This window comes from Schistocerca gregaria, chromosome 10 (genome assembly GCF_023897955.1).
Source record: "Schistocerca gregaria isolate iqSchGreg1 chromosome 10, iqSchGreg1.2, whole genome shotgun sequence".
NCBI lineage: Eukaryota > Metazoa > Arthropoda > Insecta > Orthoptera > Acrididae > Schistocerca > Schistocerca gregaria.
In genome coordinates, this window is record NC_064929.1 from 221,444,326 (window position 1) to 221,468,643 (window position 24,318).

The 24,318-nt window shown below is 43.3% G+C and overlaps 1 protein-coding gene across 3 annotated transcripts in view; it reads right to left on the reverse strand.

Annotated features, from left to right (window-relative positions):
• LOC126293546 (uncharacterized) overlaps positions 1 to 24,318 on the reverse strand; it is a 67,881-nt gene that overhangs the window by 23,045 nt on the left and 20,518 nt on the right. For all 3 annotated transcript variants that reach the window (XM_049986814.1, XM_049986813.1, XM_049986812.1), the window contains exons 2-3: positions 19,510 to 19,574; positions 9,165 to 9,314 (exon numbers count right to left, since the gene is read on the reverse strand). In XM_049986814.1, the coding sequence (XP_049842771.1) occupies positions 9,165 to 9,305 (141 nt within the window). In that variant the 5' untranslated portion in view covers positions 9,306 to 9,314; positions 19,510 to 19,574. The remainder of the gene's footprint in view (positions 1 to 9,164; positions 9,315 to 19,509; positions 19,575 to 24,318) is intronic.

A 24,318-nucleotide genomic window follows, 5' to 3' on the forward strand; every position in this document is an offset into this window, starting at 1 on the left:
AAGAAACTGTCAGTTCCCAAATCTAGGTAGCGTGTCACGTCCTTTTTATGTACATTCATTCACTATACTAAAAATTACCTTGTAAAGCTAAGTACTGACTGGCAATTCTGTCTCTTAATTTTCTAATTTTCTCAAGTAAATTTTCTTTTGATACAATGTACAGGTTAATATAATTGGATATACACATAAAAGTTGTGGAAATGTGCAATCATTTGGAGCCAGTGGCTCCTCCTCCTGGAAGACAGGTTGAAGGGGGAGGAAAAGTACTGAAGGAAAAGATCTGGGGAGGTTTACAAAATGAGTAGAGTTACAGAAAAATTGCCGAGAACGCAGGTCGGGAGACTTACCAAATGTGACGATTGAGGACTGTATCAAATGAGATTTGAAAAAGAGAGAGCTTACAAACTGAAGGTAAAGTGATATGCAAAACAGAGACTACTGGAGGGGGAAAACTTAAATAATAATAATAACAATAATAATAATAATAATTTCTGGTTCTGCCTTGCTCTGAACCCACTATCCAACACGCTAAATGATACAAATTATGGATACAATATTACTGGAACATACCCACACAAAATCACACATTTGCTATACATGGATGATACCACAAATGCCTGAAGTGATAATATTGCAACATGAAGTCACCCAAGCAATTAATTCTTCTCACAATTGGAAAGCCCCTGGAAAAGATAAAATAGCAAATTTCTGGCTAAAGAAGTTCACCTCAACACATTCACATCTAACTAAATTACTTAACATAATAGTTGGATTCAAATTAATGATGATGTAAATAAAATAGAAAGAAACTTCCACATGGGAAAAATATGTTAAAAACAAAGAATCCAAGACTTACCAAGCGGGAAAGCACCGGTAAATAGGCACAATGAGTAAAACCCACAAACACACACACAGAATTTCGAGCTTTCGCAACCGGCGGCTGCTTCGTCAGGAAAGAAGGAAGGAAAAGGAAAGATGAAAGGATGTGGGTTTTAAGGGAGAGGGTAAGGAGTCATTCCAATCCCGGGAGCGGAAAGACTTACCTTAGGGGGAAAAAGGGATAGGTATATACTCGCGCACGCACGCACGCACGCACGCACACACACACACACACACACACACACACACACACACACACACACACACACACACCCACACCAGGTGAGGTATGAGTGGCGGCAACTTGAAATTAGCGGAGATTGAGGCCTGGTGGATAACGAGAAGAAAGGATATATTGAAGGGCAAGTTCCCATCTCCGGAGTTCGGATAGGTTGGTGTTGGTGGGAAGTATCCAGATAACTCGGACGGTGTAACACTGTGCCAAGATGTGCTGGCCGTGCACCAAGGCATGTTTAGCCACAGGGTGATCCTCATTACCAACAAACACTGTCTGCCTGTGTCCATTAATGCGAATGGACAGTTTGTTGCTCGTCATTCCCACATAGAAAGCGTCACAGTGTAGGCATGCCAGTTGGTAAATCACGTAGGTGCTTTCACACATGGCTCTGCCTTTGATCGTGTACACCTTCCGGGTTACAGGACTGGAGTAGGTGGTGGTGGGAGGGTGCATAGGACAGGTTATACACCGGGGGCGGTTGCAAGGGTAAGAACCAGAGGGTAGGGAAGGTGGTTTGGGGATTTCATAGGGATGAACCAAGAGGTTATGAAGGTTAGGAGGACGGCGGAAAGACACTCTTGGCGGAGTGGGGAGGATTCCATGAAGGATGGATCTCATTTCGGGGCAGGATTTAAGGAAGTCGTATCCCTGCTGGAGAGCCACATTCAGAGTCTGATCCAGTCCCGGGAAGTATCCTGTCACAAGTGGGGTACTTTTGGGGTGGTTCTGTGAGAGGTTCTGGGTTCGAGGGGTGAGGAAGTGGCTCTGGTTATCTGCTTCTGTACCGGGTCGGGAGAGTAGTTGCGGGATGCGAAAGCTGTTTTCAGGTTGTTGGTGTAATAGTCCAGGGATTCAGGACTGGAGCAGATTTGTTTGCCATGAAGGCCTAGGCTGTAGGGAAGGGACCGTTTGATATGGAATGGGTGGCAGCTGTCATAATGGAGGTACTGTTGCTTGTTGGTGGGTTTGATGTGGACGGATGTGTGAAGCTGGCCATTGGACAGATGGAGGTCAACGTTAAGGAAAGTGGCATGGGATTTGGAGTAGGACCAGGTGAATATGATGGAACCAAAGGAGTTGAGGTTGGAGAGGAAATTCTGGAGTTGTTCTTCACTGTGAGTCCAGATCATGAAGATTTCGTCAATAAATTTGTACCAAACTTTGGGTTGGCAGGCTTGGGTAACCAAGAAGGCTTCCTCTAAGTGACCCATAAATAGGTTGGCATACGAGGGGGCCATCCTGGTACCCATGGCTGTTCCCTTTAATTGTTGGTATGTCTGGCCTTCAAACGTGAAGAAATTGTGGGTCAGGATGAAGCTGGCTAAGATGACGAGGAAAGAGGTTTTAGGTAGGGTGGCAGGTGATCGCCGTGAAAGGAAGTGCTCCATTGCAGCGAGACCCTGGACGTGCGGGATATTTGTGTATAGGGAAGTGGCTTCAATGGTTACAAGGATGGTTTCCGGGGGTAACAGACTGGGTACGGATTCCAGGCGTTCGAGAAAGTGGTTGGTGTCTTTGATTAAGGATGGGAGACTGCATGTAATGGGTTGAAGGTGTTGATCTACGTAGGCAGAGATACGTTCTGTGGGGTCTTGGTAACCAGCTACAATGGGGCGACCGGGATGTTTGGGTTTGTGAATTTTAGGAAGTAGGTAGAAGGTAGAATGTAGGAGTGCGAGGTGTCGGTGGGGTCAGAAGTTTGATGGAGTCAGGTGAAAGGTTTTGTAGGGGGCCTAAGGTTCTGAGGATTCCTTGAAGCTCCGCCTGGACATTAGGAATGGGATTACTTTGGCAAACTTTGTATGTAGAGTCGTCTGAAAGCTGACGCAGTCCCTCAGCCACATACTCCCGACGATCAAGTACCATGGTCGTGGAACCCTTGTCAGCCGGAAGAATGATGATGGATCGGTCAGCTTTCAGATCACGGATAGCCTGGGCTTCGGCTGTGGTGATGTTGGGAGTAGGATTAAGGTTTTTCAAGAAAGATTGAGAGGCAAGGCTGGAAATGAGAAATTCCTGGAAGGTTTGGAGAGGGTGATTTTGAGGAAGAGGAGGTGGGTCCCGCTGTGATAGAGGACGGAACTGTTCCAGGCAGGGTTCAATTTGGATAGTGTCTTGGGGAGTTGGATCATTAGGAGTGGGATCAGGATTATTTTTCTTCATGGCAAAGTGATATTTCCAGCAGAGACTACGAGTGTAGGACAGTAAATCTTTGACAAGGGCAGTTTGGTTGAACCTGGGAGTGGGGCTGAAGGTGAGGCTTTTGGATAGGACAGAGGTTTCGGATTGGGAGAGGGGTTTGGAGGTAAGGTTAACTACTGAATTGAGGTGTTGTGGTTCCAGATTGTGTTGACTAGAATTTTGAGGTGTTGGGGGGAGTGGAGCTGGAAGTGGGAGATTGAGTAGTTGGAAGAGACTGGGTCTGTGTGCAATGAGAGGAGGTTGAGGTTTGTTGGAAAGGGTGAGTGAGTTGCCTTTCCGGAGGTGGGAAACCAGGAGATTGGATAGTTTTTTGAGGTGGAGGGTGGCATGCTGTTCTAATTTGCGGTTGGCCTGTAGGAGGATGCTATGAACAGCCGGTGTGGATGTGGGAGAGGAAAGATTGAGGACTTTGATTTGGGATAGGAGTTGACGGGTGTGTTCATTGGCCGAGTTGATGTATAGGTGAAGGATTAGGCAGGTGAGGGCTATGGATTGTGCAGTTTGGAACTGGTATAAGGACTGATGTAAAGAAGGATTGCAGCCAGAGATGGGAACTTTAAGTGTGAGGCCTTTGGGGGTAATGCCAAATGTCAGATAAGCCTGAGTAAATAAAATATGGGAGTGTAATCTGCCTAGGGTGAAGGCATGTTTGCGGAGGGAATGTAAATAAAATTTAGTGGGGTCGTTGTAGGGGTGTTATGAGGTTGACATGGTATTAGAAGGTGGAAAGGGTAATATGAGGTTAAAGTGAAAATAAATACAAATATATATAGGGAGAGATAAAGGTGTGAAAAAAGTCGAAGAAGTGTTGGTTTGAGATGAGCTATGCTGGTGAGTAACAATGGGTGCAAAGGTTAGGTAGTTGTGTTGTCTCCAAAAGACGTTAAATGGTAAAGAAATTCAGGAAAATTTCGAAAAAAAATTTTATCGAAAAAATCTCGAAATTTTTTTTTCCCGAAAAATCTCGAAATTTTTTTTTCCCGAAAAATCTCGAAATTTTTTTTTCCCGAAAAATCTCGAAATTTTTTTTTCCCGAAAAATCTCGAAATTTTTTTTCCCGAAAAATCTCGAATTTTTTTTTCCCCGAAAAATCTCGAAATTTTTTTTTCCCGAAAAATCTCGAAATTTTTTTTTCCCGAAAAATCTCGAAATTTTTTTTTCCCGAAAAATCTCGAAAATTTTTTTTCCCCAAAAATATCGAAAAATTGTTTTCCCCAAAAATATCGAAAAATTCTTTTCCCCAAAAATATCGAAAATTTTTTTTCAAAAATCTCGAAAATTTTTTTTCAAAAATCTCGAAAATTTTTTTCAAAAATCTCGAAAATTTTTTTTCAAAAATCTCGAAAATTTTTTTTCAAAAATCTCGAAAATTTTTTTTCAAAAATCTCGAAAATTTTTTTTCAAAAATCTCGAAAATTTTTTTCAAAAAATCTCGTAAAAATGCGTGTAAATGTATTCAAAGAACTGGTTATGTACTGGCAGGTTATGAGACAGGCTAACAATTGTTTGATGAAGAAATAACAATGTTTAAACCTGTGGGAAGATGCTAAAAAATGATCGGTTATGTGGGAAAAACGGGAATGGAAATAAAACAAAAGTTGTTGGAAATAGCTGAGATGGTTGTTTAATGGGTGAAAGGAACTGAAGCTGTGAAATAGTATTCACGAGTTTACACGAAATGTTTGTAAACTTTGAACAGTGGATTTTATAGCAGCGGTTATGTTGAAAGCGTTAAAAATTTTTAGGTTATGGTTTGGTAGTAAATTATGTATTATTGAGTATAATTAGGCAGGACAAAATGTAAGGTAGATTACGGAAAAAGGGGAGATGAATACAAAGTGAAACTACTTGTACAAACAAAAAGAGAAAGTAAGATGATAGAGAAGATTTCGAAATGCAACCCAGAACCTCTCACAGAAGAACCCCAAAAGTGCCCCACTTGTGACAGGATACTTCCCAGGACTGGATCAGACTCTGAATGTGGCTCTCCAGCAGGGATACGACTTCCTAAAATCCTGCCCCGAATTGAGATCCAACTTCATGAAATCCTCCCCACTCCACCAAGAGTGTCTTTCCGTTGTCCACCTAACCTTCGTAACCTCTTGGTTCATCCCTATGAAATCACCAAACCACCTTCCCTACCCTCTGGCTCCTACCCTTGCAACCGCCCCCAGTGTAAAACCTGTCCTATGCGCCCTCCCACCACCACCTACTCCAGTCCTGTAACCCGGAAGGTGTACACGATCAAAGGCAGAGCCACGTGTGAAAGCACCCACGTGATTTACCAACTGACCTGCCTACACTCTGACGCTTTCTATGTGGGAATGATCAGCAACAAACTGTCCATTCGCATGAATGGACACAGGCAGACAGTGTTTGTTGGTAATGAGGATCACACTGTGGCTAAACATGCCTTGGTGCACGGCCAGCACATCTTGGCACAGTGTTACACCGTCCGAGTTATCTGCATACTTCCCACCAACACCAACCTATCCGAACTCCGGAGATGGGAACTTGCCCTTCAATATATCCTCTCTTCTCGTTATCCACCAGGCCTCAATCTCCTGTCTTTCAACAACATCTTTGCCTCCACACTTCGGCCTTGACTTACATCTCTGCTTGTGTGTGTGTGTGTGTGTGTGTGTGTGTGTGTGTGTGTGTGTGTGTGTGTTATTCATTGTGCCTATCTACCGGCAGTTTCCCACTTGCTAAGTCTTGGAATGTTTGTTTTTAATATAAATTATTTAACAGTTACATTGCAGACCCATACACATTCCCTGATACACTTACACATGGAATAACTTATCTGAAACCTAAAGATCAAGTAGACACAGCAAACCGAGCTAAATATCGCCCCATAACATGCCTACCAACAATATACAAAATATTAACTTCAGTCATTGAAATTAGTAACACATACAACACAGAACAAAATTATATATGAAGAACAAAAAGGCTGTTGCAAAGGAGCACGAGGATGTAAAGAGCAACTGATAATAGATGCAGAGGTGACATATCACTCTAAAACTAAACAAAGGTCACTACACTACGCATACATTGATTACCAAAAAGCTTTTGATAGTGTAACCCACTCATGGTTACTACAAATATTGGAAATATACAAAGTAGATCCAAAATTGGTACAGTTCCTAAATATAGTAATGAAAAATTGAAAAACCACACTTAATATCCAAACAAATTCGAATAATATCACATCACAGCCAATACAGATTAAGCGTGGAATATACCAAGGAGACTAATTAAGTCCTTTCTGGTTCTGCCTTGCTCTGAACCCACTATCCAACATGCTAAATGATGCAAATTATGAAAACAATATTACTGGAACATACCCACACAAATTCACACATTTGCTAGACATGGATGATCTAAAACTACTGGCAGCAACAAATCAACAACTCAACCAATTACTAAAGATAACAGAAGTATTCAGCAATGATATAAATATGACTTTTGGAACAGACAACTGTAAGAAAAATAGCATAGTCAAGGGGAAACACACTAAACAAGAAGATTACATATTGGATAATCACAGCAACTGCATAGAAGCGATGGAAAAACAGATGACTATAAATATCTAGGATACAGACAAAAAATAGGAACAGATAACACAAATATAAAAGAAGAACTAAAAGAAAAATATAGACAAAGACTAACAAAATTACTGAAAACAGAATTGACCGCAAGAAACAAGACAAAAGCTATAAATACTTATGCTATACCAATATTGACCTATTCATTTGGATTAGTGAAATGGAGTAACACAGACCTAGAAGCACTCAATACACTTACACGATCACAATGCCACAAATATAGAATACATCACATACATTCAGCAACTGAAAGATTCACATTAAGCAGAAAGGAAGGAGGAAGGGGATTTATCGACATAAAAAACCTACTTTGTGGACAGGTAGACAATTTAAGAAAATTCTTTCTAGAATGAGCAGAAACTAGCAAAATACACAAAGCAATCACTCATATAAATACATCGGCTACACCACTGAAATTTCATAACCACTTCTACAACCCTTTAGATCACATAACATCAACAGATATAAAGAAAGTAAATTGGAAAAAGAAAACACTACATGGCAATCACCCATATCATCTAACACAGCCACACAGATCGAGATGTATCCAACACATGGCTAAGAAAAGGCAATATATACAGTGAGACGGAAGAATTCATGATTGCAATACAGGATCAAACAATAAACACCAGATATTACAGCAAGCATATTATTAAAAATTCCAATACCACAACAGATAAATGCGGACTTTGCAAACAACAAATGGAAACAGTAGATCACATCACAAGTGGATGTACAATAGTAGCAAATACAGAATACGCCAGAAGACATGACAATGTAGCAAAAATAATACAACATCAACAGCTTGCCTTAAAACATAAACTTATATAACAACACGTTCCCACATACAAGTATGCACCACAAAATGTACTGGAGAATGATGAATACAAATTATACTGGAACAGAACCATTTTAACAGTTAAAACAACAACACATAACAAACCTGACATCATACTCACCAATAAAAAGAAGAAATCAACACAACTAATCAAAATATCCATACCCAATACAACAAATATACAAAAGAAAACAGGAGAAAAAATTGAAAAAATACATCCAACTGGCTGAGGAAGTCAAGGACATGTGGCATCAGGATAAAGTTGACATTATACCAATTATACTATCAACTACAGGAGTCATATCACACAATATCCACCAGTACATCAATGCAATACAGCTACATCCAAACTTATCTAAAAACAAAGAATGTGACTTACCAAACAAAAGCGCTTGCAGGTCGATAGACACACAAACATACCCACAAAATTCAAGCTTTCGCAACCAGCGGTTGCTTCTTCAGGAAAGAGGGAAGGAGAGGGAAAGATGAAAGGATGTGGGTTTTAAGGGAGAGGGTAAGGAGTCATTCCAATCCCGGGAGCGGAAAGACTTACCTTAGGGGGGAAAAAAAGGACAGGTATACGCTCGCTCGCACACACACACACACACACACACACACACACACACACACACACACACACACACACACCCTTAAAACCCACATCCTTTCGTCTTTACCTTTTCTTCCCTCTTTCCTGAAGAAGCAACCGCTGGTTGCGAAAGCTTGAATTGTGTGTGTGTGTGTTTGTGTGTCTATCAACCTGCCAGCGCTTTTGTTTGGTAAGTCATATCATCTTTGTTTTAGATATATTTTTCCCACCAGACATAACGTCTGAGAAAAGAAAATAATAATAATAATAAATCAGGCACGAGTTAAGAACAGAAATCTTATGGTGTAACATACCACTTTGTTAAACTGATGTGTTGCACAGGGTATTCAGGAGTGTCAAATGACAATCGTCAACTACTGAAGCACACATATTAAATATCATTCAAAGAATGGAACACGCTTTTCAAATGTGAGGTTCTTCTGTACGTGACGAATGACGTTTGTCGGTCCTAATACCCTGCACGACACGTCACTTTAACAAAGTGATATGTTAACATTATAACACTGTGGCAGCAAGCCATATCCCTGCCAGTACCTTCCTGAGCCTCTCTGGCACTCTCCTGCACTGCAAAAGGTGGTTATTCGGGCTTTTGACAGGTGGTCACATCAATGTGACAGAACTGTGTATTAAACATAGATATAAAAATTAAGGATTTTAGTTTCACCAAGAGGGTTTTTTTTAAAAAAAAAAAACACAGGCCATTGTGTTTTCAACTGTGTGTTGTACGGTAGCAAGATACTCTCATCTTCAAATTCCATATGTGAAAGCAGTTGTCAGCAATGTCACCTTGTATTCCTTTATGTAGTTGGCAGTTTTACGAAGTCTCCGCAAAATTGACTCTTCTCCAATGTCGACTGGTTCACTTCTGTGAGATTTCACAGAGTTGAGAAAAAAATCTACTGCCATCCAATACTCTGTTTTCTCCATCTTTTCTGCCTGAAACAATTTACATGCCTTACAACCACACTGCAAATCAACAGAGAAAACATTCTCGTATGCCTCATTCACGTACGCCTCAAGCACAACAGAGCGTTATTCTTTGGCCTAGAGCTAATAAATACCAGAATTATGCTCATCCTTTAGAAACTAATGATTTTTCTTATTGGGGAAAAAAAAAAGCCTTAGGTAAGAGGAACTTAAGTAATGTCTACTGTTCAGCAAATTACTTATACAGAACAATTTTGTTATATTAAAAACAAAGATTCTAAGACTTACCAAGCGGGAAAGCGCCGGCAGACAGGCACAATGAAGAAAACACACAAACACACACACAGAATTACTAGCTTTCGCAACTGATGGTTGCTTCTTCAGAAAGGAGAGGGAAAGACGAAAGGATGTGGGTTTTAAGGGAGAGGGTAAGGAGTCATTCCAATCCTGGGAGCGGAAAGACTTCCCTTAGGGGGAAAAAAGGACAGATGTACACTCGCGCGCACACACACACACACACACACACACACACACACACACACACACACACACACACACACATATATATCCATTCGCACATACACAGACACAAGCAGACATATTTAAAGGCAAAGAGACTCTTTGCCTTTAAATATGTCTGCTTGTGTCTGTGTATGTGCGGATGGGTGTGTGTGTGTGTGTGTGTGTGTGTGTGTGTGTGTGTGTGTGTGTGTGTGTGTGTGTGTGTGTGCGCGCGAGTGTACATCTGTCCTTTTTTTCCCCCTAAGGGAAGTCTTTCCGCTCCCAAGATTGGAATGACTCCTTACCCTCTCCCTTAAAACCCACATCCTTTCGTCGTTCCCTCTCCTTCCTGAAGAAGCAACCATCGGTTGCGAAAGCTAGTAATTCTGTGTGTGTGTGTTTGTGTGTTTTGTTCATTGTGCCTGTCTGCCGGCACTTTCCCGCTTGGTAAGTCTTAGAATCTTTGTTTTTAATATATTTTTCCCATGTGTAAGTTTCTTTCTATTTTATTTACATCATCATTAATTTGAACCGAATAATTTTGTTAATTACATAAAAAAAGAAAGAAACAAACACAGCCACCATCACCACTGTAGTTGTCAAATGTCAAATTCCAGAACAAATTCTGAAAGACAGGCATCAAATAAAATGTTCATGCAGCTTATTTAACTACCATCTCAGTATACCCCCCCCCCCCCCCCCCTACACACACAAATTCTCCTCTATTCCTTTGCCTCACCATGATGATTTTGATTACCACATAACTACAACATAGTCAGAGAAATGACTAACAACACAATGTACAATAAAAGTTGCCCAATACTGCTGGAAGCTCATTAGAAAGCTGAACCAGAATTGCTGCTTGTAACAAACTTTATTAATGACAGACTTTTTCTCCATTTACCACTATTTTCAAGTACTCTAGAATGATGTGATGTACATCTTACATTATCAGTGAACTGCCTTATAGCTGTTAGCACTCTGATTGGATGGTAAATAATGCAAATGTATTGGAAATAACATGTTAATTATGGTTTCACAGTAGTTTGACACTACTACATTCTAGATGTACTTAAGAATGGCAATAAATGCCAAAACAGACAGTCATTAATGAAGATTAATTATTACAAGTGGCCATTCTGGTGCATCTTTCTAATACCTAAATCATTATCTAACATACATAGTGCTGCTGGCCCTAACAAAGAAGAAGAGCTGCTAGCTGCAGTCATGTAGCAAATTTTATGGTTCACTAAACAACACAATGAGACGAAGCTCAGTCCTCGACCCATTATTGTTCGCACTTGACATAAGTGACCTTCCGTTAAGCTTACTTACTAAAAGAACATTTCTCTTTGACGAAGGCATCGCAAATCCCATATCTTACAAAAGAACCTGGCTAGACTGTGTTGAATAGAAGCACAACCCAACGGTGGCTTTAACAGACTGCTCCTGAATGTAAAGTATATAGTTGATCTAACTTTTTGCAATACTAAAATAAAACTCCACTGATCCCCACTGCATTATTAAGTTATAACCATGCGGAGTTTTTCAATAAAACAAAATTCCAAGGGATTTTCATCACCTACACACATGGAAATCTCACGCTGATATAACCACATGAGTAAAGTACATTCTACAATTTTTTCAATACGAAATGTAGTGCATATCAATGTACTATGCTTGTTCTCATTCAGTACTCAATTATTGGATTTATTTTGGGTGGGGGGGAAGGGAGCAGGGCAGGGGGGGGGGGGGGGGGGGGGGCGCAAAGTGGCAGCTGGTGAAGTTTCTTAACCGTTTAAAGTTGAGCAGACAGAGCAATACTGTTGAAGTAGGCAGGAAAAATGCGTAAATTACTGTTTAAGAAACCCCTTGTATGCCGGCATGCACTACCTATCAAGTTTTACAAACAAAAACCTCAGTAAATTAGACAAGAACTAAGACCATGACAAGATCAAAAAACTGGAAAAGGTCAGTTGCCCACACAACAAAACAGTACAGTACAGTACAGCACAGCACAGCACAGCACACGTCAATGTCAACTATAAGGGTATAAATGCCAAGAAGGGAATTTTGAAATGTTCTCACTTAATCAGCCGTATGGTGCCGTCCAAATGGTGCAATATTTTGGCAAACTTACTTGCTGCCATCTTTAGCTGCGAATAACACACAAAAACCCCAAAACTACAGGATGTTTTAATAAATATAATAATTCATTGTTTTACAGTTAACAGGAAAACTTAGAACCTGATTATCATAACTCTTCAACAGTTGGTAGCATTGGTATGTGGCAGGTACTGGCTTGTTCCACAGCCTCGGTTCCAATTGGTGGGAAGCCTTAGCATTGAAGGTCGTGTTGTTACAGCCCTGTACAGACGGTCGGTCAATGCAATTAAAGCAACGTGCAGTCATTCAATTCTTGACAACAGAAGATGTCACCCCACAGGAGATTCATCAGAAAATGAAAGCAGTTTATGGTGATTGTGTTCACATTAGTACTGTGCACCGTTGGGTAAGTTTAAAGATGTTGAGGGGGGGGGGACATCTGACCTGCATGACAGTTGGACGTCCTTTGACAGCAACCACCGAATTTCACAAGCAAAATGTTGACAGATTGATACAGGACGATCATCGTATCACTCCGAGAGAAATTGCAAGCACCACCGTCATTTCACAAGAACGTGTGGGTCAATTTATTGCTTTGCTTGGCTATAGGAAGTTCTGTTTTCCCACAGCATGACAATGTCGAACCACACACTTCACGTGCAACCACAGCAGAATTTCAGAGACTGACTCTCACCACTGTACGGCATCCTCCATGCAGTCCAGATTCGGCACCATCTGACTTCCATCTGTTCCCGATAATGAAAGCCGATCTGCGGGGACATCATTGTGATTCTGATGATGTTGAGAGAAATGTGAGACTTTAGTTGCAGAAACAGTGTCGATTCCTTCTGTGATGGCTTCAGAAAACTTTTTCATCATTGACAGAAATGTATCCAATTGGCTGGTGATTATGTGGAAAAGTGAATATTGGTAATTATACATCACATTCCAAGGATTATTTCTGCATTTGATTTAATAAAACATTCCCGTGCAAACCCAATCGACAAAGGTGGAGGTGTTACTTTTTATTCAACCCTCATATTTCCTCTTTGGTTACTATGAACTACTTTAAGACATTTACCTTTTAAATGTAACCGTCACACCACTTCCCATTTCCAGCCATTTCGCCCACTCTGACTTGCAATGTATTCCAATGTGCTTTTTGTAGCCTGCACAATCTCGAGAATGCATTAAAAATTGACATGCTTCTGCATGCTTTTGAATCAATTCTGCAAACATTTCTCCACTCTGGTGATGGTAGCTCAAAAACAGGGTTTTGGGAGGATCAGTTGCGCAAGGCAATAAAAACCACTGTCGGTGCAAGATAAAGAGGTCTTAAGGCAATAGTCCAGATGAAGATGAGAGATTATACATTAATTGGCAGTTTTTCGCTGCTTCAGTTTTTTGACATGCTGTGCACGAACAGTCAGTGTTCGTGACAAAGAACACTGCTACTCCCAGTTTTGTACAGTGTAGGCTCTCGTGGTCAGTATTTGCACACTCTATTAATTTTGTTTTATGGTCAACAGATCATGGCAGTAGGCACAGATTGATTGATTAATTGGGGGGGGGGGGGGGGGGGGGGAGTTACAGGACCAAATGGTGAGGATATAGTCCCGCAATTCCAAAGTTACACACAAAAGAGAGAGAGTCTGCTCAGAGTGGATGGATGCAGTCAGAGGAATCAAACTACAGAATGAGGAAGCTAAAACACACACAGTAAAAGGTTAAAAAGGGTAGGCCAAAGCTAAAACTGGGAAAACAGAGGGCTAAAGGAGCAGTCTTTCCACAGGGGAGTGGTCATGGGTCCCAGACCGAGAAAACAGGAAGAGAGGCCCCAACCACAAGCACCCTGCCCCTACTCCCAGAGTAAAGCAAAACCTTAAAACTAAAAATAAAAAACCACTTTCAGGGAAGAAACTGAGGGTAAGTTCAACTGTCCGTGAATCGTCTCTTAATATTAAATTTAAGGAATCTGCAACACACTACTTAGTACGAAGGGTCAAAAAACGGGGACATTCCACCAACATATGTAATACTGTTAGTCTGGCTCCACTATCACACTGTGGGCATGGTTTGTTACACAAGAGGAAACAATGAGCGAGCCTGGTATGACCAATGTGTAGACGACACATGACAGTGGACTCTTTCCGAGAGGAGCGGAAAGAAGCATGTGAAATTGTAGTAGACTCCTCGATTGTGCGGAGTTTATTACTGAGAGCAGTAGCGTATTATATGTCATTCAACTTTTGTGCAATAGAGAGCTAAGTATCTGCTTCCCTAGCCAAATGGTCAGCCAGTTCATTCTCTGGGATGACGTCACGACTTGGGACGCATAGAGACAACTGAATAGGTGGCACGCTCAAGGGCGGAGAGGAGCTCACAGATAGGAGAGACCGAATGACTAAGAGAGTAACATTGGTCGATAGCCTGCAGCAGCTCATTGATTTGGTACATATTAAAACACTGTGGAATGAGGCCTGAGAAACAAAACTGAGGGCCCTGTTGATGGCTACTAGCTCTGCTGTGAACACACTACACGCCAATAAAAATGGTGCTCTAAGCTAGTAGACATAAAAGTGTATCCTACCTTCAAGGATAGAAAATTCAAGACACCAGAAAACTGTAGCGGCGAAAGAGACATTAGGACCCTGGAATAGGTTGGACTTAATCTGTTGCCTAGGCACCATCCAAGGGAGGGTGTGGGAGGAAATCCAAGGAGTGCATTCCAGCGAGTGGAGATGGAGATCCCGACAGGGTGAAATGAGATGTATTCCAATAATCAGTCCCACCCGTGGGTGGTTATTGGGAGAGACATCCCCAGTTTGCAAAGAAGACAGGGTACAAGGGACGGTCAGGGAATCTACGAATGGCAAAAGCGTAAGAACCGGGAGTTGGCGCCATCATATTTGTATAGGGAGAATCTCCACTTCTGTCAGGAGACTGCTAACAGAACCAGTGTGAAAGACGCCAACAGCCAGACGCAGACCACAACGATGTACACGGTCACGTATTTTCAGATTGGAAGGACTAGCTGAGCCATAAATCTGACTACCATAATACAGTCTAGACAAGTCCAGAACACGGTAGATGGAGAAGAGTAGCTCTGTTTGCACCTCCATAAATGTGGGCCACGAAGCAGAGAGTATTAAGCTTCTGCATGCATGTCGTCTTCAGGTGGCGACTATGCGCAGCCGTGTGAGCTTATCAGGAATAAGACCCAAGAAACAGGACTGTGCTACAACACTGAGGAGCTGGTCACCTACAGAAAGTTCTGGATCAGGGTGTACTGCCGGTCGATGACAAGAATGTGTAACCTGCACTTTGGAGGAAGAAAATGGGAAGCCACGAGAGACGGCCCACGCAGAGACCCGTCAGATAGCAAAGTGGGAACTGCACCAGATGCAAAAATTGCCGACATAGGTCCTATCAGATTAGGGAAGGACGGGGAAGGAAGTCAGGCGTGCCCTTTTAAAGGAACCATCCCGGCTTTTGCCTGAAGCGATCTAGAGAAATAACAGTAAATCTAAATCAGGACGGCTGGACGTGGGTTCGGACTGTCGTCCTGCTGAATACGAGTCCAGTGTGTTAACCACTACACCATCTCGCTCGGTCGTCGACAAAAAACTCTAGGGTAGTGACAGTCCCGACAGAGTTTGAAAGCCTGTCGAGGAAGAAAGTGACTCGACTCATAACCCTTTGGGATACTATTCTCCCGAATCCGAAGGGTGCTAAGTCAAGTGTCAACTTGAACCTGGAACGGGCGGTGGGATAAAAACTTGCGCATAAGAATCTGAAGTTGGTCATCAAAGCCCCAGTCACGAAGGGTAACTAAAATGTGACAGTGCCAAGTCGTGTCGTATGCCTTATGTAGGTCAAAGAAGTCGGTGAGAAGGTACCGGCAGTTAGTAAAACCCTGTCAGATTGCTGTTTAAAATCTGACTAAATGGTCAGTTGGAGATTATACTCCCTGGAAACCACACCAATACTGGGACTCGAGGCCCCGAGATTCAAGTACCCGACATGAAGTAAAGCTAACCATTCTCTCTAGCAGTCTAGAAAGTACATACGTCAAGCTAATTGGGCGGTAGCTGTTGAGAAATGTCGGTTTCTTCCTGCACTTGAGAACGGGGATAACTACACTGTCTTGCCACTGCGACAGGAAAACACCTACGAGCCAAATGCAGTTGAAGACCGAGTAGATGTTGCCTCTCGGTAAACTGAGTGTCGGATCGTCTAGTTTCGGACGGAATCCAGACCGCACGTCATGTGTAGAGGGAACAGCCTGCAAGAATTCTCACTGAGTGAAGGTGGGAGTTAAAACAGAGAGGGGGGGGGGGGGCCTCTGGTCTGTTCAACTCTGCATTTCTGCTGGAAAAGGGTAGCATCACAGGAAGAGGATGCCGATGCCGTCACAAAGTGTGTCACAACGTATTTCGCAAGGACCGACGGATCAATGCGCAGAGCACCTCGGAGAGTGAGACCCCGGACAGTCGACTGTCGCCGGTGGCCCAGTAAGCTACTGAGCGTGGACCAGACGTGCGAGGATGAGGCATAAGTCCCCGAGGAGAAAACATAGCATTCCCAGCATTCCATTTTACTCTGCTTAATAAGGTAACGAGCCTCAGCTCATTTAAATCCCTACTGCTCCCACTGCCGGTCCCACACAGCGACTGCTACGTCTTTGGTCCACCTCGGTACCAGTTAATGATGAGGGGGACTTGTGGATAGGGGGAAAGCAGTGTCAGCAGCACGAAGAATAGAGGCAGAGATGCCCCGCACAAACGCATCAATACAATTCGAGAGAGAGAAGTCGAAGCGCACAGCAGATGTACATAAAGGCCAATAGGCCATTCAGAATGCCCAACGTGAGGGCTCGTCTGCCTGGCGGCGGCAGGGGAATGAGAGTGGCACCGGTAAGTGGTCACTGTCACAAAGATAATCACAGGGTGACCAATGTACGGAAGCCACAGGAGCAAGGGAGGGGGGGGAGGGGGGGGGGGGGGGGGGGAGATCGTGAGAGTGATAGCAGTAAAGGCGCCACAAGTGGCACCGTAGTGCGTAGGGGAACCGTCACCGAGAGCAGACACGGCCGAGCGGTTCTAGGCACTTCAGTCCGGAACCGCGCGAGCGCTACGCTGACAAGGATCGGATGACATCCACAGCCTCCGTTTGCGAGGCGAGACGGTATTTCTGGGGGCACTGCAGGGGGGGGGGGGGGGGCGGAGGAGTCTTGTCCTGGGGCTTATGTTTCTCCTACTCTTTCACAGGTGGAGGAGGGCAGGGCACAAAGAGAGCACAGGTTTCCGCAATATCCAGAACTAAAAGAGAGCGGGCGACTTGGAGGCACACAGGTGGGGCGTCTCGTGGCCGAGTTTGATAGAAGACTTCCAGTCTGAGAGATGCCGGGGAGAGGGATTCCGGGGGTAGCCACACCACCGGCAGGTGCCGAAGGAGGGCACTCCGGCCGGGGAACGGGAGCGGCTTCCGGAGGGGAGTCACGGGAACGGCGAGGGAGGGAGAGGGGGATGGGACGAGGCGGGGCGGGGAGGGGATACGGAAGAGGCAGGAGCGGGAAAGTAAAGGACGTAACGGAGGAAAAAGTTGAAGACAGTGACACCGGATGGGGTCTTTCGTACTTTTAGCGAGCCTCAGTATAAGACGGGCAATCCGGGGACTTTCACTCCTAGATCGTCTTTTCTCTCCTGTGAGCTGGGCAATCTAGTGAGCGAGGGGAGTGACGGTCGTGACAATTGACGTACACGGGTGGCAGAATACGGGGGCTTTCCTCGTGGACCGAATGTCCACAGTCAGCACCCTGAGGGTCCACTGTACGGTGGGAAAATGTGTGCCGAAAACTCTAGCACCGAAAGCACCTCGTGGGTGGTAGGACGTACGGCGTCACATCACATCTGTAGCACGTAACCTTTACCTTCTCTGGGGGTATTCCCCTTTAAAGCCAAAATTTCTTCACACGTCGAACAAAAAGAACGCCGCGTCACTCCAGATTCGCCAGAGTTCGTCGTCAGCTTGTAGGGTGAGATCCCTACGAAAAATGACTCCGTGGACCGCTTTCAGATCGGTGAGCAGAAACGGACATTAGGACATTGCCGAAACAATCACAATTGCGAAGAGTTGCAGATTGGGTGGCAGACGAAGCTTTCGTCAACAGGAAGCCCGACTGCATCGTGCCGAGAGATTCCACTTTGCCAAACTCATCCTCAATATTCACTTTTTGGTGGCGAATACGACCCCGTCCGTAGTAGTACAAATGAGGTAGCGGGGAAAGTGTTTTGTCCCAAGACGGTGAGCGTGGCCCTCTTCCCACAGTGTAGCCAGGGAAGGAAAGGCTGCCGCGTCACACAAAGTGACATTCAGTGATCCTTCACCATTCGAACAGACGGCTGAGCACGGCCAGATTTTTGCAGCCCGATACGCTTCACGCAGCTAGTATCTGCCCCGGTACCACCCACTCTGATCGGGCTCTCCCCGTGGGCACAGCAAGGGCTATCTGGCAGAGGCAGCTGTTGCCAGCAGTACTGACAATCCAGTAAGACGAGCTACCACTCCTCGGCACATGTGCGGAGCGGACAGCTCGTGTATCAGTAGTGTGATCCCTGTGTTGTCAGGGGTCTCAGCTAGACAGGTACGTAAGACGCCCACAACAGGACTACCTACACGTGCCGGTCACCTAGCGCAGCGGAGAGGGGCTACGACGGGGAAGGAAAGGGGAAAGCAATCCACACCGCAGACGCTAGGGAGGGAGTTCTTCCCCAAATGGCTCACACTAAAAACAGGAATTTAGAAGTGGAGGTGAAACCTCGAGTGGGGACCTAAACATCAGAAAAGAGGGGGAGGAACAAGCAATACAGAGAAGCAGGTAGATAACAAGGTCTACATAAATTAGAACACCAAAAGAGGGGAAGGAGAGGGCAGTGGGGAAGGACTGAGGATAGTGAGGGAGGGGCAGAATGAAGGAAATGCAGCCCGGGTACAAATAATGGGCTGCGAGAGCTCAGGGCCCCGTGTGCGCCACACGCAAACTCGGAAAAGAACCTCGAGAACCCTGGGGGAGGGCACTAAGCACAGAAAATATGTCTCCGTTCACTGCCCAAGACAAAATTCTCCCGATTTTGTCAGCGAGTACGGGCAAATAGTGTGTCATATAGTATACCATTCTGCATTAACTGTTGTTCGATTCCCTAAATTGACGGTTGTGACACATCCACTATAACAAAAATTGAGAGGCTATTTTGCACAACTGTACAGAACTGTAAAACCAAACAAGTACTTTAAACACATGACAGCTTTTCTTCTTCCGAGTTACTCCATGTTTTGTACTTTTCCAGTTACATCAGTTAGACACACAACTGCAAACTTACAGTACGAACTTTGTAAGTGATACATTCCGAACAGGCAACTCAATATTATGAACTTCACATTGTAATCTTTTCCAGTACCAGTCATCATAGAGAAATTAGCTGGATGATTTTGTTCAACACAGTGACTTTGTGCTACTGGAGCTCCTTATGGTTTTTGCACCATATACGAGCAGAATATTGCATCAATATACAAACAGAAGTTCCAAAAGCCTTACCTCAGTTTGCACACATCCTGCAGCTGGTCCAAAAAACCCGTGTGCAAGAGCCAACTCCACAACACCTGAAATTTAAAATATTTATAAAATAACTACATATTCTACTATGTTTGTGCTATTAATTTGTTTGAAGGCATCAATATCAAGCACAGTTGCGTAAAATCCCCATATTCCCTCTCGGCTGCAACACATTAATAAAAGCGAGCGATTATAAGACATCACTTCGCCATACTTTTTTATGTAGTCACCAATCAAAGCTAACAGCTTGCACTGCAATTTACAATATGTCTAACTTTAATATGCATATCACACCAAATGTTGCCATTATAAATAACACAGTTGCATTTTAAAATAAATGCAGTCTGATAATTAGATGAGCAGGACTCCAAAATGTATCACCCCATCCAGTCAATTTCACTACATATATTCATGTTTAAGGTTTATATGTTTACATTCCAACATGTCCGATTATTCTTAATGATATTTAGTCATATACAGAAATTATTTTAATTGGTCATAAATTTTACAATTATTGTTTGTAATGTAAGAAAATGTCACAGTCATATCTTCAGTATAAACTGAAACAGAAATAATTTACATAAAACATGAATTGTCATAAGAAACCATTAGAACTGGAGGAAAGTGGAAGTTATAACTCAATCATGTATGAATTTAACATCATGTAAAATTTATTGTCAAAACAATTATTACAGAATTAATTTCAATTTAAAATAATGCAAATTTTTTCACCTTCACTACTGAAACTCACTAATAGGGGCGTACTCCAGCTGTGACACAAGGTGTAAGCTATGGAAAAAATCAGAGGAAAGATAGAGAACAACCACAGAATTGCAGCTGCAAGATAGGCAATATGCCTTCAGAAATAACAGATCAATAGTGGATCTAATTTTTAGTATCTGCACGCTGATGGAAACATACCAGGAGAAAGGCAAGAACCTGTTAACTGTGTTCCTAGATGTAAAGGAGGCATATCATAGTGCTACAAGGGAACAGATCTGGAAGTGCCTAAGGAGAAAAAGAGATGTACGTCACAGACGGGTGACGTCATGCAAGACTGTGTTAGCTGCGTACGAGTTGCCGAGGGGCGGCCTTCGCAGTTTCAGATGAAGGGTGGAGCTCAACAAGGCCACACATTGCCCCCGCAACTGTTCAGCGCTGTTCTGGATGACATAATATGGAACATCAGGAAAAGTTTTTGTGAACTTAATGGAGTTGCTTTTGCTGATATGATCTGGGGGTGAAACAGATGAGAAAGTTCAGACCAGGCTCAAAATAAGAAAATCCCAGTTCCAGGAATACAGCTTCCACATCAATGAGACCAAGACGGTGATGACGGCAGTCAACAGACGTGGACATCTGGCATGTGTGAAACTGTATCACCAGTGAAAGTATGTACAGTTTTTTGCATCTCAGTAGATTACCAACACTGTGTAGTTGCTGAATTCTGCACAGAAGTGAGAACCATTTCACAGGCTCCAGATTCCTGAAAAAAGTGACAATTATGTTAAACAACTATTTCATACCAATATTGATCTAGGGTACTAAAGCGTGCAGCCTCACAAAGAGTCTCCCAGAGACTGCAGACATCATAAATTAAACTTCTTCGACTGACGTCCAGAAGAAGTTAAGGAATGAGGAGGTGAGAAAACAGGCACGACTCGGGACATCCCTTCCGGACTAAAACAGCACATCCAGACTATGGAGATACACTCGTGCAATGAGGCTGGAGCCAACATTAAAAGCCCAAACGTACCCTATAAGAAGACACACAACCTTTCATATGGACATAATCAAGGATGGCCTCACTGCCAGAGGTTGGACAATAGATGATGTTCCCCTGTCAGGTTACATGCAGACAGAATGTGGAAGCAGCTCATCAACAATAGCCGGAAAACTGGACCCGTCCAATGATTACGGTCACTGCAGAAACTAAGAACATTTAGACTATTTTAAATTGTAACTGAACTAAAATACCATCAATAGTGCACATACTGGTTTACACTGTTAAGAACACATTCATATTTCGGCAGCTGTGCCTGCCAAATCAGTTCAGTTCAGCACCAGAACAATTCCATGTAAAAGTTTGTGGAAGTGAAATTTAAAGTGCTGTCCAACTTTTATTTAACAATTTTCCATATATGTAAATTAAATTAAATGCTGTCATATTCAAAATAAGAAAAACTTGGGCTTTCCCTTTTTAGTAGTGAGCAGATAAGACCATCTGTATTACTCCATTACAGAACATCTAAAACTAAATATGTTTGCTTATAAAATGAAATCTCTTGCTCTTAAAAAAATTGCAAGTAAGCTTTGTATCTGTTGTGACTCGGGGATCTTTCAAAGTGCCGCCGCGCAGTTACGCACGTCCTCTACTTTCGGCCCTGTCTGCCAGCTGTGCAGCAGCAGCGCCACCTAGGTGGCCAGACAGCCAGCGACCGGACTCTGACTCAGTTATGATTTGACTGTCAAAGTTTACTTGATCTTTGACTTTCATGTATTGCGGCTTTCTTGAAATATATTTGTTCAACTTGAAGTTATTACAATTGGCGATGAGGTAGTGATTTTTCTTTTCCATCGTTGACCCACATGTTTCCGTGGCTACTTTACAGCAACTATTGCAAGGTCTCATAGAACAAATGCTTCTCACAAATGCGATTCGTGATTTCGTCGTGGCATCAAATGCGGGGCATCTCTCATCGTCATCTCTACCTACTTTTTCTCATTACGAGGAGACGGCGGAAGACTGATCTGATTACAAAAAACGTTTTCGACAGCACATCTTGGCATTTCATGTCGCGGACGAACAAACGTGTAAGAGTCTGTTCCTTTCACGGATTTCACCTCAAATGTATCGGTTGTCGTCGCAATTGGCTCCTTTGAAAGATCCTGCGTCTTTGTCCTTTGCTGAAATGTGCTCACTTCTGTCCGTCTATTTTCAAATCAAACGCATGTGGTAGCCTCTCGTATTGCCTTTTATTGTTCTCAAAAACAACCGAATCAATCCTATCGCGCTTGGGCCGCTGAACTTCACGGCCTCAGTAGAAAGTGTCAATTTGTTACTGAAGTTCACAAAGAATCCTACACCGATTCCATGGCACGGGATGCTATTATCCGGTCGGTGCCCGACAAAAAAGTTAGGCAACGTGCCCTTTAGTTGGCAAATCCGACTCTAGATTAAGTCCTATCATTCGCTCAGTCTTTTGAAATTTCTCGCACCACTGGAGCACAAATGGAGGCATGGGGTGACGTCGAGGAAATAAGGGTCATGTGTCATCCGTTTGCTAAGCCGACTGCATACATGATGTTCATGAACATGGTGCTGATTCTGATTCTGTGTTGTCTGTCAATTGTACTTATTTCCTTTCGGGGAAGTTATTCCTCACTGTCCAAATACTTGGTTGGGATGTTCGCATACCAGGTGGATACTGGTTCTGCTGCCACTATCATCAATTCTCACACGTATCTTCAGCTGGGTTCTTCAATCTTGTCACCTGTCACTAGGCTATTACAGACTTACAATAAACAGAAGATTTCTCTCTTGGGACAATTTGATGCTGAGGTATCCTACAAATCTGTCGTTCGCACTGTTCCCATATTTGTGGTCGACCATAGTAACACGGAGAATCTTTTTGGTTTCGATGCCTTTCGCACTTTTGGGTTCTCCGTAGATGACTCTGTCAATACAGTCTCTGCTCAATTGGATTCCTTGTCGATGACATTTTCGTCCCTTTTTTCTCCTGGGTTAGGCTGTGCAAACTACTTTGAAGCTCATATCACGCTCAAACCCACAGCTTGGCCTAAGTTTTTTCGGGCTCGGCCCATTCCTGTGGCCCTTCGTGATCAGGTCAAACGGTCTTGCTTCCTGTCACTTCAAGTGAATGGTCCTTTCCTGTTGTTGTTGTTGCTGCTGTTGCTAAACCAAATGATGATATTCGTCTCTGTGGTGATTTCAAAGCCACTGTAAATGCTCAATGCCTTGTCGACACTTGCCCTATGCCTCAACCTCAAGAATTGTTCTCTGGAGGCCAGTATTTTTCTGAACTTTACCTGTCAGAAGCTTATCAACTTCCTCTCGATGCTGCTTCCCGGCAGTATCCGGTCCTTAACACAACTTTCGGCCTCTATCAATACCAACGATTGCAATTCGGAGTTGCCAACACCCTTGCTCTCCTTCAGCGATTCTTTGAACAATTATTGCTCACTGTCCCTGGGTGTATATATTACCAGGACGACATTGTTGTCATTGGCTCCACCACTGACGAACATCTTCAAAGTCTCCGCACACTTTTTCATGTCTTATAGACTGCCGGTCTTAAGTGTAATCTTCAGAAATCAAAATTTTTTCAGGCATCTATCACGTACTTGGGGTTTCAATTCTCTGGATGGTATTCATCCACTTCAGCAAACTGTCGCTGTGATTGATGCCCTTCCTCACCAAAAATCTGTTAAGGAACTGCAGGCCTTCTTGGGGAAAATAGCATACTACTACAAGTTTTACCATCTGCTGTTTCGGTGGCTCAGCCGTTGCATTGCCTGTTGCATAAAAACGTGCCTTTTCACTGGTCCGCGTCATTGATGCGGGTTTCCAGAAACTGAAGACTATGCTGAAACATGCCCTGTGCTTGGCTACTTATCGACCTGGCCAACATCTTGTTCTTGCCACGGATGCCTCACAATACGGGAACAGTGCAGTTTTTCTGACGGTTCTGAACAACCCATTGCTTATGCCTCCAAAACGCTCACGGATGCCCAACAAAAGTATTCTCAAATTGAAAACTAAGCTTTGGC